General features: G+C 41.3%; 1 protein-coding gene across 1 annotated transcript in view; it reads right to left on the minus strand.

Annotated features, from left to right (window-relative positions):
• The window catches only part of LOC136428226 (uncharacterized), an 87865-nt gene that overhangs the window by 22789 nt on the left and 48405 nt on the right, over positions 1 to 16671 (minus strand). The window contains exon 9 of the mRNA XM_066417565.1: positions 76 to 113. Coding sequence (XP_066273662.1) covers positions 76 to 113 — 38 coding nt within the window. The remainder of the gene's footprint in view (positions 1 to 75; positions 114 to 16671) is intronic.

Here is a 16671-nt window from a genome sequence, read left to right on the forward strand (position 1 = left end):
AGGTTATTAAGACTATTTTCCGCATTTGTGTGCTCAAGGGGCATAGCAGGGAGTAAGAGAGAGCTAGTGTCTTACCTCTGTGCCGACGCCCCACGAGTACACGTTCCCATTTGCTGTGGAGGAGGGAGAGAAAAGTTCAGTTTAGTACCACATTACAGGATTTACCATACACATATTGCAGGGGGGAAACAAAGTAGCTTTATCTACAAATAAAGACATATTACTGCCAGGGGTTAAGACCTCTCCTGGATGGTAAATCTGCGCAATGGCAATGGCAGTGGCAACGATGGATGTGGCAGTGGCACAAAGTCATCCCCGCAGGAACATTTGTCACCAGAGTCACCTCCATACACATGCCACCCACCGAATCAATCACATGATGAACAACCCTAATTCCTGTGGAACCCAATTAACAAACCTAAGTGTGAAACAGATGCATTATAAGATTTTCATCAATAATCTTGTTTTCCATGGCCATTCTCGGATGGCTCAGGATTACAGATGGTCCTGTAATAGCGGCAGCATTTCTCTTCCACACACTTCCTTGTGGAGGAATTAGGGAGCACGGATGCTACGTGTCATACATTCTACTTTTCCTGTCACAAGTTCAGGACTGTGTGGCGGATCTCTGGACACCCTGCCGTGTCATGCCGTCTCATTAGGTTACACTTTATTACAGCAAAGACTAGCACTGGGCTTAGGATGGCAGGACCCAGGTGCTGACAACAATTGGATGAACCCTCTTGAAGGATGGAGCGAAGGGACAGGGAGTTGTCGGGGAAACTGAGTGGGGCACTGGCTTTTTAATCAGATTTGTACACCATACAGCATGGCAAGCAAAGGTGGTCTGTATATGTGCCATGAGACATTACATAATCATGTAACTTAGCTTGTAGCTGTAATTTTGCCTCTAGACCCAAGATAGATCAGTTAGAGTGTGGGAATGACTTAGAATGAAACCGCCTCTTAGATGCCTCTGTCGGCACAACTGCCTAACTTGCCCAACTCACATTATTGCCTTGCAAATAGAGTTACCTGTAAAGTTACTTTCAAGGCTAGCTCAATGCAATTGAATTTTCATGGTTATCTTACTTATGGGTAACTTACAATATTGACTTAAAAGTTAATGACATTTAGACTTGAATTTTGCATTAATTCTAAATAGAAACAGATTCTGCCAGTATTTCCTTCTCTCTCTCTTTCTCTCTCTCTCTCTTTCTCTCTCTCTCTCTCTCTCTCTTTCTCTCCCTCTCTCTATGCTTGTGTGAAGACTTTGGTGATAGCTGGAAGACTTGAACTACTTGTATAAAGAAGGTTTCTACATATACATGTGTTTCATTCAGCTCTCCTTGGTTACACCCCTATCCACTGGAGGCTGTAACTGCTGAGCAACTGCAGAGCGACCAAAAGTTTCACACTGCTAAATGAATATCATGCGATTTTCCAGTGTCTTGTGTGCTTTTAGGTCTTGTATATCGCACTTAAACTTTGTTAATCATGTTCCAATTATAAAATCAAGGATCACACAAATCCAATTTTGGTCGCTCAACGGTCGCTCAGCGATAGCCGTCTAGTGGAAAGGGGGCCTCATGAGAAACAATAAAGACAGACAAATCGGAAGCTATCCTGGAACATTATCTGCCAACATGAGTGATGAGTTTGTTGTAAGTCTGTATTTGTGACTGGGATAGGACAGAGCCTGGGGACAGCTGTTCTCCTGGTTATCTGTACTCCACAGCCCCAACAACCACCCTACACCAAGGATACCTTTATCCATCAGCCTTGCCCTTTCCCACCCCTACCTCCCTTATTGATCGAGCGTCAAGAGCACGCTGATAGAACACTGCCCTTGCTGCACCCTGGCATGCTTTGTTGTGCCCCGAAAATGCAAATACAGGACAGGTTTTCCGACTTCCTGAATGAAAAGTTCCCAACTTTTGTCCCCAGCAGAACTCGTGGACCACTGTGGATGAAAGTTTGTACACACACCTCTTTCCAGGGTCAAAACTCAGGCAATGTGTTCACTTCTGGAGACAATGTGAAGTTGACATTATAATAGCAAAAGGTTTCCATAGAAGCCTTCCACCGGATCTGGTATGTGTTAACATTGAACTTTGAGACTGGCTACCTAGTGATAAGCAGGCATTGCGATCTGACAATAACGGGGATGTGCCGAGTGTTGGAAGAAATCATTTCCATTGACCTGCTACAATGCAAAAACAGAGATATTGTCTGTATGTTTGCTGGTCTTGATGTGTGCTCAAATTTGCTCCTGCTAACCCAGGGTACACTGGCAGGATGCAAAGTTGAGCTGCCTTGCATCCAAATTTTTCCTGCAGTCTGGTAGGAAGTGAACGTTGACGCATATGGCCAAAAGTCAGGAACCAGAAGATGGCATGTGCCTGAGAGTGGAGCATGTAATGTGTGAAATGGACATAGTTCTGTAAAAAAAATCAAGCTCTAAATATTGCATGGAGGTATAAGATCTTTGATTTCTTATTCGTTTTCTGATTGGGCTATGAAAGAAAATTTACCACATTCTTAATAACCACTTTTTTCACAATTCATTTGCTAAGTGTAACAAGCACAAAGGCTGATTTTGTTGGTGGATCCCCAAAAAGTGCCCAAATTCCCCTGCCAACTTGGCAGGTAAATTTCAGCACTCGTGTTTTGTGACTAGTCAGCTCTGGTGTTCAACCTTTGAATGTAGAATCATAACAAATTTGTTATTATTCTCAAGGGCAATAAATAAGGTTTCCAATGATACATACAAGTAATACCATACAATTGGTAAAGTAACAACGGAAAAATGATTGATCAACTTGAAGTTTCCAAACCTTTTGTGCCATAGCCAGGGTGCCTTTTTGTTATAGAATAGCAACCCTGGCCCTTGAAATGTCAAACTACCAAGGTATGCAACAATGTTTTGTTGCCAGAATGTATTTTAGACGCAAGACAGTCACCGACAGAATGTCAAGTTCTTTCTGCTCTTTTAATTCCTCCTACACCACCTGAGGTGCATCTAATTCACTGCTTTCCAATGGCGAAAACAGGATGGGTGAACGTAACGTAAGGTAACATGATTCCGGTGACATTTTTCACAACCTCTAAACACTTCTGCCCAGAAGGTTAAGAACTACACCAGCAATACTTATCCTTTCCTAGTGCCAGTTGGCCAACATGCATTAACAAGGGGCAGCTAACTAACATTCAGGATAACTTCTTGTTAATATCATACAAACGACTCTATCGCTTACACCCCCTTTCCACTTTTCGATGCAACTGCTGAGCAACCACAGATTAGAAAGAGCACTCATAGATAAAGAACAATTTTGTTCACATTTTGTTTGTTTTTCTGTCTTTTAAATCATACTTTACATGCATCATATTCCAACTATAAAATCAAGGGTCACACAAATCCAATTTTGGTGGTTGTACAGTCATTCAATGATCCCGGCTAGTGGAAAGGGGTCCTTTACAACATCTGCCACAGTCATGTTTAAGCTTTAGCCTTACTGACAAGGTGAGGAGCCTCTTCATTATAACCTTTTCTGAACCACCTGTCAGCGTGGCAGTGGCATTGCCCCTGGACCTGTGACATTCATGTATTAGGACAGGTGAGAATGGAGGGCTTTCCGCACATGACACGTCTGTAGCAAATGGTCTGGGCATGTCATCCATGCTTTGCTTAAGTAAAGTTGGTGACATACAGTCAACATGACAAGGCTTCCCTTTCTGCCATGGCTCTAACATCACTTTGCCAGGTAGGACTTGCCTTATCTTTGACCAACAGGGGAACTGAGGCATGGCTGCATCAATTTCTCTTTTTATGATGTGCATGTGCCAGAACTGCAAACTTGGTGCTTTTTAAAATTTTCCAGAACCTGAAAAGTTAATTCAGTTGCCTGGAATATACAATTTTGTGTGTGTGTGTGGGGGGGAGGGGGGGGGGGGGGTTTACAATGTATGAGGAGCAAATTGGAAAAAGAAACAATTTTTTTCAAAAATGTATTTAATAGAATATGAATATGATGATTCCCTGAAGACGAAAAAACAAGACTTTTGTATTGTACATCATGAAGAGAATTAGGATAGCGATGTCAGGATCATAATCTAAAGGCCTGGTACAGCTAGGACCAATTCCAGTGCCACACTGAAGACAGGACAATATCACACACTATCAACACTGGCAGAATCATGAAAAAAGTAACTTCATGGCACCCTTTCACCCGATACCATTCTACACATGGCAGAGCCACACCAGTCGCCAGACACATTCTGTACCATGTACTAGACTGGGCTTCTCTGAACTGTGATACCAATTGAGAACAAAAACCTTTACAAAGTCCTGACTGGTCCACATCATGTCTAAAAGTGTTACCTGGCACCAATAAAGTTACACGCAGAACTTTTACATGTATGTACCCGTTCTGTCTCTAACGTGTCTCCACGTTGCCTTACGAGTATTGAAACCTGATGATTCCTTTTACAGGCAGTTGTTCTGGAATGATAGAATGACAGCAAAATAGTGGGTTACAGATGATAATTTTGTTGTTTTCTTAGACACTTTGCCACAAATTTCAGGCAACATTTTTGTGCTGCTCTAATCCAGTGGATTGCTATGATCGAATGACCTTGTAGGTATTATAGCATGTTTCAATACAGACTTAGGAAAGGAAAATAAAGCTATCTATCAGACGACACAAACTGCCATCGAAAGTGGAAATCATGTTCCTTGGCCGTGGCCCATCCTTTGTGCGGCAGGGGACCCTGTCAACCCTCTCCCATTTTCCGCCAAAAATATTGTGAAGTTAGGCCGAGCTCCTTTGTCCGACCTGAATCTGCGGAGGAAATTGAATTTGCAGCTTTGGCCTACCTCGCTGACAGTTTAAGACCAGGTATCTGTCAACTGACAGCCCACAACCAAAGCCAGTTCTCTGGACCTGTCCTCCCCTGGCCTCCAGCAACACTGGGTTGTGACACTATATTGATTTTGCCCGGGTGTGATGAGCATTTGTAGCCGTATCGTATGACACAGCACGCACAGGTGAGGCATTACCTGCGGAGAAGGGGCTAATGTCACGGCTACATGACACAAATGTCACGGACATTTTGCGCTGATAACCAATGCCGGTTCAGACCCTGCCCCCGCTATATTGATTACGCTGGAGGAGCTATGGTATCGTGTAGCAGAACAAGGTTTTCCTCGCCGTCTGCTTCGGGGCAAATAGCTCCGATCTTTAATCTCTCAATCTGCCGTACTCTGTTCTAACCTGCTTGGTGTTTAGGGGCAAAGCAGTGCAAAGAAAAGCGACAGACTTATCTAGTACCACAAGATCAGAAGTTAGGCCGGGGGTATAAGTTACGTCGCATATTGTGGACAAGAGTAAGCTCACGGCTCATACCTGAATGTCAACAGGAGACCTCCTGAATATTGAGAATGTCAAGACTTCTGTGGCGCCACTACTTTTGCGTCAGAGTAGTTGTGACTTCTTGAACCAATTAATCCTTGTTATGTGTTGCTAGGCGATACCAGGTAAACGGAAAGAAGAATAGTTAAGTAACATTATACACATTGAATGTCACCTGGTCTTAAAGCTTTCAGCATAGCGTCATGAAAGGTCCAAGTTTGCAAGGTAAAATTTTTTGAAATGAAATTCAGACAATGTATCAGAAACGTTACAGAATGAGAGAGACCAAAGAGATCAGGGGAAAGTTTTCTTTCCTTGAAATCAAAATAAGATGACCTGAATCACAATAATCTTAAAAAAATCTGCTACCCAGGAGTTGACTATGAGGGTTAGTTAAAAAAAGTAATCTATTTCAACTTCAAGGGAAGAATATTCACTCACTCATTCATTCAATACTTTTGGATACTAAAAAACTAAAAACATTGAAAGTGTTGTTGCTGTTTCTTGTGTTGCTACTACATTTAATCACAGATTTCTGGAGAGATACCAGCATTTATCGAAGATAGATTTTCCAAAGTTGTGCTGGGAAGATACGGTCACACCGGTGGCATTAGAGAGATATGCTAGGGTTTGCCTTAAGGAGGCATCATGTAGGAAAAAGGCAATAAAGTCAGCCATGTCAGTCCTGAGTGTCACCACTCTTTGATCAGATCAAAGCAGAGATACAACCTTTAGCCCTGGCGGGATCGATTTCTCCATGTTGAAAACAGAGATAGTCGCTCAGCCACACTTAGGAAGAAATAACCCACGGCCAAATACGTTCAACGCAAGTGGAAAAGTAAGAGCAAGAAGGTCACAGATTGTGTTTGTTGTACAGATTGTGGTGAACATGGCACCTGTAGCTAGCCCGCCACCCCCCCACCCAGCACCTTTTGACAGAGCACATTGAAACAAATGACAGAATGGAACCCACCCAGAATTGCCTGGGGGAATAATATACTGTCGGGGTACATGTCATGAAACGTATCTCCAACACCAAGTCACAGACACTTTGCTTCACCTGCCACGAGCTAATGTCCCAGGCATTTTGCTCGCTGGAGATAATACCTGCCACCGGCTCCGCGTCACCATCATTTGTCTTCTCGGGCGCAGGTATTAAAAGTTCAGATAGAAAATATATATCTACAAACTAGATGCATTAAGGATCGCCTCAGGATGGTAATATTCAGCCAGCTGTATCTGCGGTGCGGAGTTGTCGACATTTGAGTCCAGCTGCTCGGTGGTGATATCACCTGAATATGACGTGGCCCTGCCACCACTGACATCTCCAGGATGGAGGAGCAGGGAAGAGTACTTTACAGTGATCACTTCTAGGTGACAAATTGTTGTCATTTGTACACAGTGGGATGAGCCTTGCCTTAGTGCTCTGATGTCGGACATTATTTCTCCCCAGTTACCATGGCAACTGTGCTACAAGTCAAACGAGGAAATTAAAGAGTTCTGGTGCAAGGCCACAAAGAATGCTATCTGTGTCTTCAGTCATTTTAAAACATATCCTTTAGAAAAAGTGGTAGACACAAGTTGGTCTCATAAAGAACCTTGTCAGAGGACACTGTATCAAAAGTTTACAAGGCAGCACATTGAGTTTTGGCAATTCTGAAAGTAAAATATATAACTAGGGTGTTGGAATGTATCGACAATCACCCTAAAAAGTTTTAGGTTGTAAAGAATTTGTCTGATTTGAGCCAGTTTTCCAACCCAAGTATCGATCATCAGTCCGAAGTTGAGATAAGAAACGGTAGTAAAGGACACCATCATATCAGGTAGACTAAGGTGTTGGCCTGAAGCATTATTGACTTGGGACAGCCCGATTGCACAAGATGTATCTTGTCACTTCTTATCTGACAGGGCAAGATAGTCTTGGCTGATCAGTCACTCGCCATAGGCATCCCTAACATTTCAGGACAATATAACTTTTTGAGTTTGATGGTGCTGGATCATGTAAAGTTTCAATTTTGTAGAGTTTCAGTTTGTATTGCAAAACAGACAAATGGGAGGATGTAGACTTTAAATCATGAACAGATTATGAACTTTATCATAACCCTTGTTTGAGTGAGCAGTCAGAATTAGGTACTTCATACATCATACCTTTACACAATATACACAATGCAGAATTGCAATAAATTCTCAGTGCTGCTATTTTTCTCTGGGACATGCAAGGGTTAAAAAACAGTATGGGTAAAAAAGGGGTGACATTGGCCATCTCTGATTTAATATACCTTGTTCACCATGCAAGGCCAAGGAGGTGAAAAAGGCAGTTTCTGACTGGGCCAAACCACTTGTGTTGTAAATCTCTTCGTATGTCCATGGTAAGTAAACAAATATGATATAAATGGTTAATGTCCAATCAGATGGCTTGTTACAACTTCGACATATTACAAAAATTTTTGTTGGATGGGGCAAAAATAAAGACATAAAGTTTTTGGGACAGTGTGAAATCCATTGCCTTTGAAGAGTGGTTTACAGGTGTACAGTATGGGATCTCCTACCACACCAAACAACTGTGGATATGGATGGGCTGCACGTGTCTTGTCACTTCACAGGTTGCATTTTGATCTGTCTCATCCAAAAAGGGTATGGCTGGTTAGAGCAGGACCCATAACACATATCAGACAGGTTTAAAATTGTCCCAATAAGGTGTCTATGATACAGAACAAGTAACAGCCAAGCCTTGCCACACATCTGCAAGTGGGCAAACACATGCAAGCCTTCACATACACAAATCCTTCTCTGCAGGAGGGACCTTGACAGCTCTCCCAAATGCCCAACATTTTTGCAAACCAACATTAACCTCTGCTTTATTTTTAGTCAGGACCAGCAGCCAGACACCAGGCAACACATCATTAATCATAGCGTAGCCTTCTCTGACATCTCAGCCGTGTGGATCTGTCTCGAACACGTCTCGTTTCGCAGACCGTGCCATGGAAAATAGAAAACCAACACAGCGGCCCTTCCAAGGAATTCAAAGTTTTCAAATCACCGCTGTTTCTAAAATTTTGCCAGCACATCAGTAAGATATATTACATGTACACATCAGCTGTTTGTGATGTTCACCGCAGGTTGTCTTGACACTGCAACACTTCGGCCCAGTAGGCGAAACCCCTGTTCGGTGCCCCATCATCACGACCGGATCTGGCAGGGTCCTTGGCATCAGGAGGAGTCAGTTCCACCGCTTTGACATCTGGTGGACAGCAGGCACGGACAACAGATGGTCCAGCCTTCTCCTTCCCCTGCCCACACCATGCCCCGCCCACATGACCCTGGGAACAAGGGTAAGGTTTCGGAGGAGGGGGCACAGGTTGCTCATGAGTCATGGGGTGGAACACCTGAAAACTTTTATTTGTTTGTTTATTTGTTTATTTGATGATCATCATTAGTGACAGTGCATGATACTTCACTACTAGTCTTGGAGTCATAATTAGATGACCTTGTAGCTACATTTATAGAAGCTATTGACATAATTGAAGGAAAATTGAAGGAAAATCTGATGGTGGAAAAACAGTAATAGGATTACTTCCTGGGACCAGGAATTTTGAAACTTTGCACCTGCGAAGAACTAAAAGTTGTAATCTGAATTACAGTTATCCTATTTGTTTTCACGAAAGTTAGCATGATTTCGAAACTTGCCATTTATCTGAAAAAAGTGTCACATCTAAATCTTTAGCTTCATGCTTTCGAACCTTCAACAGAAATATATGACACTTTCTCCATGTTACTCCTTGCTCCAATATTCATCATTGAAAAAGTATACCATTATCAGCAATGCAATAAAACAAGACATATATCAGTACCAAACAATAATGAAATTTTGCTGATTTCTTTTTCCACTAGTCACAACTTTTAAGACTTTTACCGCTGTTGACTAGAAGGTCACTAGGAAATTCTGCATTCCTGAGCAAATCTAACACAGAAGCAACAACGTAGGACATTCGAAAGGACACTGTGCCCATAAATCCGCATTAGGAGGCAAGGTATCTGGAAGCATATGGTTGATTTCCTCTTCACTATGGCTGAATAATCGACAAGGTGCCGCACTAAAACGTTGGCATTAAATATGGCCGTAATCGTTATGACAGAGTAAATCTACATTTTGGGAAGCTCTAAAACCACACACACAATTTACGCTGCCAGTTAATTTTTATCTTACTCTGTTAAGGTCCAAGGCATAAAGATTCAAGGTGCCTTTCACTCTATTATATCAAGTATCAGCCTCTGTCACATTGTAGTTGGTACAAATACAACATAACTGCATTAGGGCTCTCAGACTAGGTACAATTTCTCATCCATCTAGACTTCCCATAAAGGCTGTTTATTAAAATACTCCCCTCTCCTTTTGTGGTACAGTCCAATCACCTGTCTATCCACATGAGTAGGCAGGGCTCGAAATACTGGCATAATTATGCACTTTTAAGCACCCAAAATTGTAGCAGTGCATCTAATTTTTGACTGTGGGTGCACTGGTGCACCTAGATATTTGTGTTAGATAACATACCTAAGGGTACTATTGAACACCAGTATATGGCATATTCTAGCCATTTAATTGTCGAAAAAATAAGAAAACCTTTCTTGTACAACATTTCTTAAATGTTGAAATAAGCTAAAGAATTTCAGATTCAAGCTCTGAAAAGGAACAAACAGTAAGTTTTATAATTAGATTTTGCCGACATTCTAATTAATTTCACATTGTGCACCAGGTCCTAAGTCTTTTCTTTGCACCTAAATTTTTATGTTACTACTACTACCAAATGACAAAAATGAATTTCCAGCCCTACTAGGTATAACCTTTCCAACAGAGACAGCTTCAATACTTCCTTGACAGATCCCATGAAAGCCTATAGAAACTAGTAAGAATTTTCTAACAAAGCCATCAGCAAAACAGGCCCGGTGTGCCTTAACTTTTGTGGCAAGGCAGGGCTTCTCTGACAACCTCACAGCCACCTGCCCCATAGGGTCCATTTCCAATGGCTTATCACTGATGAAAACAGGGGTCAGATGTACTGACCAGTGCCCTGACCTACAAAGTCTTTGCAGTCAAATGTCAACTGTGATTCCTTCTGTCAAGGGGGCTTGACAGGCACGGTGATTGATGAGTGTCAAGCACTGGGGCCACCGAATGAGGCCGTAACAGTACAGTAAGTTGTTAGCAATAGGACTCGCCAAAAAAGGTAATAAAAATGCAAACAGAAAATCATTTCAAGTCATATTTTTATGGCAAAGATGCTGTAAAAGTTCACTTGCACTGGCATCATCAGTCTTGCCTTTACTTTTCCTCCGAGGACAATTAATAGGCGGGAGCAGCTTTATCTAAGAAACATTATTGAGTCTTATATATCAAAGGGCATAGTAAGTTTGCCTCTTTTGGCATGCATGGCTCACAAATCAATGAGAATTCTGCAATATTGCATTAAAACCATGTACTTCTAATTAATCATCTAGGTTGTGCTGAATGGTTGTCTGGAACATTGTTACCCCAGGTGCAATGCCACTTTAAGATCACATGGCATACCCTGAGCCATACCACTCAGTGGGCTTTAATAAATCATATTCTGGATGCAGTCAATTCCAGACTGAATATAGAATACCAGACTCCATTTCTTTGCCTCCACTAATCATGATTACACTGCTGGAAATCGATTCAAGTTCGCAATACTTAAATTTTGCAGTAGGGTAAAAATCATGAATTTGCAGCGTCTTTGAGTTTGCTGTTAAAACAACCATCATAGTAACATAATGAAAGACATGTGTGGTGATAGGTCACTGCCAAAACCATAAACTTTAAAACACTGCAAAAACATCTGAATATATGGTACAATATACTGGTATACCCTTAACACTCAATAAGTGGCAGGCCTGACTCTTATCAAAATAGCTGTTCTCAAAAATGACAATTCTTTCTGTTAGGATGAGAAGGTAACAGCATCTGATAATGTAGATCACAGCTTTAGACCCTTCAAAACCACATCTTAAACTATTATCAGAACTCAAAAGCCTCATTTGCATCAAACAACAGGATTCTTAAAATGGTTGAGGTTCAATAATACAATACAAAACAAATCTATTGATTGCAAGGTAGTCAAAGTTTCAAGATCTACATTTTGTAGACATGCAAAACTGAGATCGCAAACAGTACCCATTGAATACAGCACCAATATGACCATATCCTTATGTTATCACATTACATCATAGTATGATATTCAATAGTCTACAGGGCTAGCCTGAATATTTGAAAGCCAGGATGTTCAACAACATCAAAATCTTGTATTATTCAACATAAAGGAGACTTCAAAATTATCATAGAGGCTGTTTCCACTGACTACCATGCCCCTCCCCAACTACTATCTTGTCATACTTATAATTTTTGTAATATAATGACAGCTCGTTGAAAAAATAACATTATCTAAAAGTAAAATAGATAACACACTCATTTACTAGAGCAAGCTCTACGTTACATATTGTACATGCTCTCTTAGAGCATTTTATCAACATGTTGTTTAAAAGATGATCGGGCAATCTTTTGACGTATATTGGATATTGCAATGAATGACAATGTGAAGGCTGCAAATATTGGCAACATATTGCAAAACCATTCACGAACATGTACCAATTTGTTCTGTCATACTTATTGACAAGATGCCTTATACACAACCGATTAGGTAGGAACCACCAATACGTTATGTTGTCAGGACCCCTGATATTCAGTTATAATACTCTGCTGCAGAAAAATATATGTTTATATTTGCAGTGAAATCAATTTCTGTATCTATTTTGACAAATGTTGTTTTATATACAACTTTTCCACAGGGACGCAAACATAATGGAACACTCTAAGAAGATGTTATTTGCTGGATAAGTAACATATGTACTGTGTTATTTAGGCCACCTTTTCATCCTTGTCTGGTATGATTAATACTGTGGCAGTTAGGTAAGAGGCACACGGATAGATATTTGCCATGGGGGCACTTAACAGTAGTTGTAGTTGTCTCAGGAAAGAACTCTGGCTGAAGCTATTTGTAGCTTCTGGCTCGAAATTAATAAAACCTTGTCAATATGGCATTTTTGGCTTCTTGAGAGTATGAGAAAAGTTATGCAAACACAAGCATCACTTCTGTATATGACCTGCGGTTTCGCTTCAAGCAGTGACTTAATCTTCTTTTTTTTAAATCTTTTTTTTTGGTAGATGGGCACAAAACTATCTCTGACATTCTTATAACTTCTAAACTTTGGTTTGATGTGAACAGTAATTTAAACATGTATCAAAGCACTGCAGATGTTCTATTCAACTTCGTGAGTTATACATTTTGTAAGAAATTACTGAAAATGCGTTTGCAGTGGTTTCACATTAAATTTTGTGATTTTTGCGGTAGCCTCTTCACCACGAACTTGAAGCCACTGCGGAAATGCTTGTTCTGCCCATCTACCACATTGCTTCAACCACAAACCAGGCTCTGCTAAAAACAAACCGTGAACATTTCTAGACCATTTTCTCCTATCCTCGAAATCACCACAAACTTAAATGCATTTACTGTAATATCTTGCCATGGTTTTGAAATGCTAAAAATGCATGCAGGTTTTAAATACTGATTTCATGACTACAACAAGTGTAAAACATTTGTTAAACCCTCTCTTTTGTCCTATCAGCCCTTGGCATAGAAAGTATAGGATAGAAGAAAAAATGTCAACTGTACCATTTTCTCTCTCTTCTGTGGCTTACCTTGTGATTTGCAGGTGTATCCAGAGTCTATTTGAGGCAGTGTTTATTTGTTAACTGACTCTGTATAATCCATGTTTAAACCAGGCCTGGGGAAGATACACAACACTCAACATGAACAGAAGCACTCTTTCTTATCTAACAGGTGCAAGTGAAATCCTATCCATACCTAAAGACTTTTTTCATCATCTTTTGACAGCAAAGTTCATAGTTTCTTTGTCTGTGGGTTTAGAATTTATTGTGTAGGCTCACTCGTTTTTAATTAGCAATACCGGAGAAGAAAGAGAAGCCAAACTGCCCGGAGGTATCAGCCACTGACAATGAGTGCATTTCAGGGCAAATGTTCCCGTCTGGGGCCAATGTAGTGTTGCATGTACCTTGGCCGTTTAACATTTAAAAAGCTTTCTCCTCATGACATTTCTCCTAGCTACAGTAGCAGCATTAGAGAGGTGCTGTTTGCTCAACAGCACCAACAAAGGTCTTTCTTTCCTGCTTGTTTTCTACATGGACAAATGGGCCAAGAGGCCTGGATGGGCGGACCAGAAAGGCGACCGATAAATCGCTATCGCTCCACAGATGGCCGGACCACTCTTTGTTACTGTGGATCAGTGTAGCGCCCGCAAGGTCAATATAGCCTGAAAAAAACAACAGTGAACCCTTCTTCCTCCTCCCATCCATTGCTGAATAGGGGGAACCTAGGGTCAAGGGATGCCACAGAGTCAATACCTGACACCACAATAACCAAAGGGACACCCATAAACCAGAAACACTGAACGGTCAAAGGTTTTCCAGGATGACCAATAGGAACTTGTTTGTTTCCGTTGGTGAATCAACCAACGGCGCACACGTCATGATTGCCGTGTGTTGACTTTTAGTCCATCCATCCCCTCATCACTCCGAATCTGCTCTGACTTGTGGGAACAAAACCTGGCACTGAGCGACCCCAAAGGCCAACCCCGCTACTGTTGTTGTATCTCCCAGGGTTGCTCCAACCTTGCCAGAAAGCTGTAAATGTGCCGTGTATGTGTAACCTTGACACAACATGGAAGGTGCAGGTCGTGCTACCTTCCACAGCAATTCCCCACAATTGCCTGCCCTCGAATGGCAACAACTCGGCGGCATTAACCCCTGCGGTTCAACAGGGATTTGGAGTAGCATGAAAACATCTCTGAACTTGTTCACGCTATTTGTAATGTCAGATTGCAGGGCGCCCGGTGGCTCCCGTGGAGATGGAACCTATACAAAATGGCTGATCTGCAGCTGACATCAGAGCCGACAAAGGTCACCATCAGCACCTATGGGGAAACCATGTTTACTAACGGCGGAGCAGCCTGGCTTCTTGGGCAGATTCCGACAAATCCCGATATCTGGCTTGTTATATCTTAAGATTTTCTTCCACGTGGAAGAAACCTGGTTTATTTCAGCAATCATCTGAGTATGACCTTATGTTTGGAAAATGCAGTTTCAGTAATATATGTACTTTCCTATAATGCACTAAATGCAGATTGTGAAAATAAATTTTAATTTTCAATTTCAATTTTATTGTGAAATCAGCTGGCAGAACTGTATACTTGAATTGTGTTGATTTTACAGAAACTATTCATTTTTTAAGGCAAGATGTTTGTTACATTGCACCAAGGTGATTGTGAAAGGGTAAGATCTGTTGATATCGAATAGTGCAGGATTAATCATTCATACATTCATTCTACAAGCACAGGATTATCTATGTAGAAGCATAACGACCTGACTTGTACCATGCCCTACAGTTGAACAATGAACTTCATTTTGAAAGTTTGGTAGTTGGTTAAGAAGGCTTTTCATCATGTCAACATATTGACAAGTGACTGTCATTTAGAATGAATTTGATCGGGGAGATTGTAATAGATTTCCTATGCTATCCCCTAGACTTCTGGAAATCTAATTTCCTGAACATAAATTAGTTCTAGCAGGGAGTACTTTTACAATAGATTTACAACATGTTATTTTTCTATTATTTCTTGTTTTGTCTCTTCTAAACAGTTCCAATCATCTGCCATTCTGTTACTTCTTTCACTAATTATTCAAGTTCTACTTAAGTTTGATAGGTGGAGGTTAGGGGGTTTAGTGGATATCATAACATGTACCCCATGGCCAGATTAGCCCTCAACTACAGGTACCATGTGGTTCCTGGTTCGAATCCCAGCAGCGAGATTTGTATTTTATAAGCTAACCATACAGACTGTACTTGGAACAAAGAACTTTTCCTTCTTTTCCATTGTCAGACTTTTGGCAGCTAATTACTGTGTACTTTTCTTTGGATACTTTTTTATTAGTTTTGTCGATGCAGGGACATCCTACTAGGTTGATAATAAACGACTGACAGAAATAAGAGTTGCTCATCTCTCTACAACAGAAACCAGTTGTAAACCATTGACTTTGCGTGTTGCCTTTGCAGGACAGCGGGGGAGAAATCATTTAGGAATGGTACTAGTCCCTGAATAGAAGCTTTTTTCATTCGATCACTTGTGGCCGTAATAGCTCACGCTGACACTCACTGATACAAATGGGAAGAGCAGCCTGCAAGCTTTTCTGAAAGGAAAGTTTTCCTCATTTTTCACCACAGATTAGGAATGATTGCCAATTGAAGCAATTTAGCCCCGGACGCTACATCATCACATTATTTGTAATGGTTCTCAAAAGCCCAATAAAGCCGACACAAAAGATCTGCAGTGACTTTTGTGGGTCAAGATCGGTTGGAGGAGAAAAGGTCCTCCCAACATTCCCACTTATTACTTAGGTGAGCCTCGGCGGTTATTTCTTCGAGTAAACAGACGGCCTATCTTGCATTTGGTCCTTCTGCTTGGCAAGCGCTGACAAATCCTTAAATTGAACACCATACTACAGGAATCATTTATTTAACAGCCAGACTGGGCTTTCTCCATGTTCGTACAACTATTACAGGTCAACCCCTGCAAGGGAAGTCACTTTTGCTGATCTGAGTTTATTCTCCTTTTCATGCTGTCTTACCTGTTGTGTTTATCCCTGAATCCTCAGTCAATATTACACAAAGCTATCATTCTTTTTCTCTTGTGGTGTAGGCGTATCAGTCTTCCTTCAGGAAATCCCATCCTATCGCCAGGTAACAGCGTTTCTTCCCAAGACTCTTCCTTCTCAAGCGAGTAGGGCTGACCTCGCCTCCTGCTTCACACAGGCTTAACTGTCAGAGTGATCGGGGCTATATAGATGGAAAAGTCCACTCTATTGAAGCTGGGATTTGGTGACCATTAGGGTGACATTGCCGCTGGATTAACAAAGCACTGCTGAACAGGGTGCCAGGGAGGGCAGGGAAAGATATTACGTTCCAGGAGAGTCCCTTTGGTGATGTGGGTGGTTTTTTGCTATGAACCTTTGCCACTGTGACCTGTTCAACTTCAAAAACTAGTTGGATGGGAAATGGTGAAATGGTAGACCATTGAATAAAATACCACCTGGATTGATATGACTCTTAGTGAC

Source organism: Branchiostoma lanceolatum, chromosome 2 (assembly GCF_035083965.1).
Source record: "Branchiostoma lanceolatum isolate klBraLanc5 chromosome 2, klBraLanc5.hap2, whole genome shotgun sequence".
NCBI classification, from domain to species: Eukaryota; Metazoa; Chordata; class Leptocardii; order Amphioxiformes; family Branchiostomatidae; genus Branchiostoma; species Branchiostoma lanceolatum.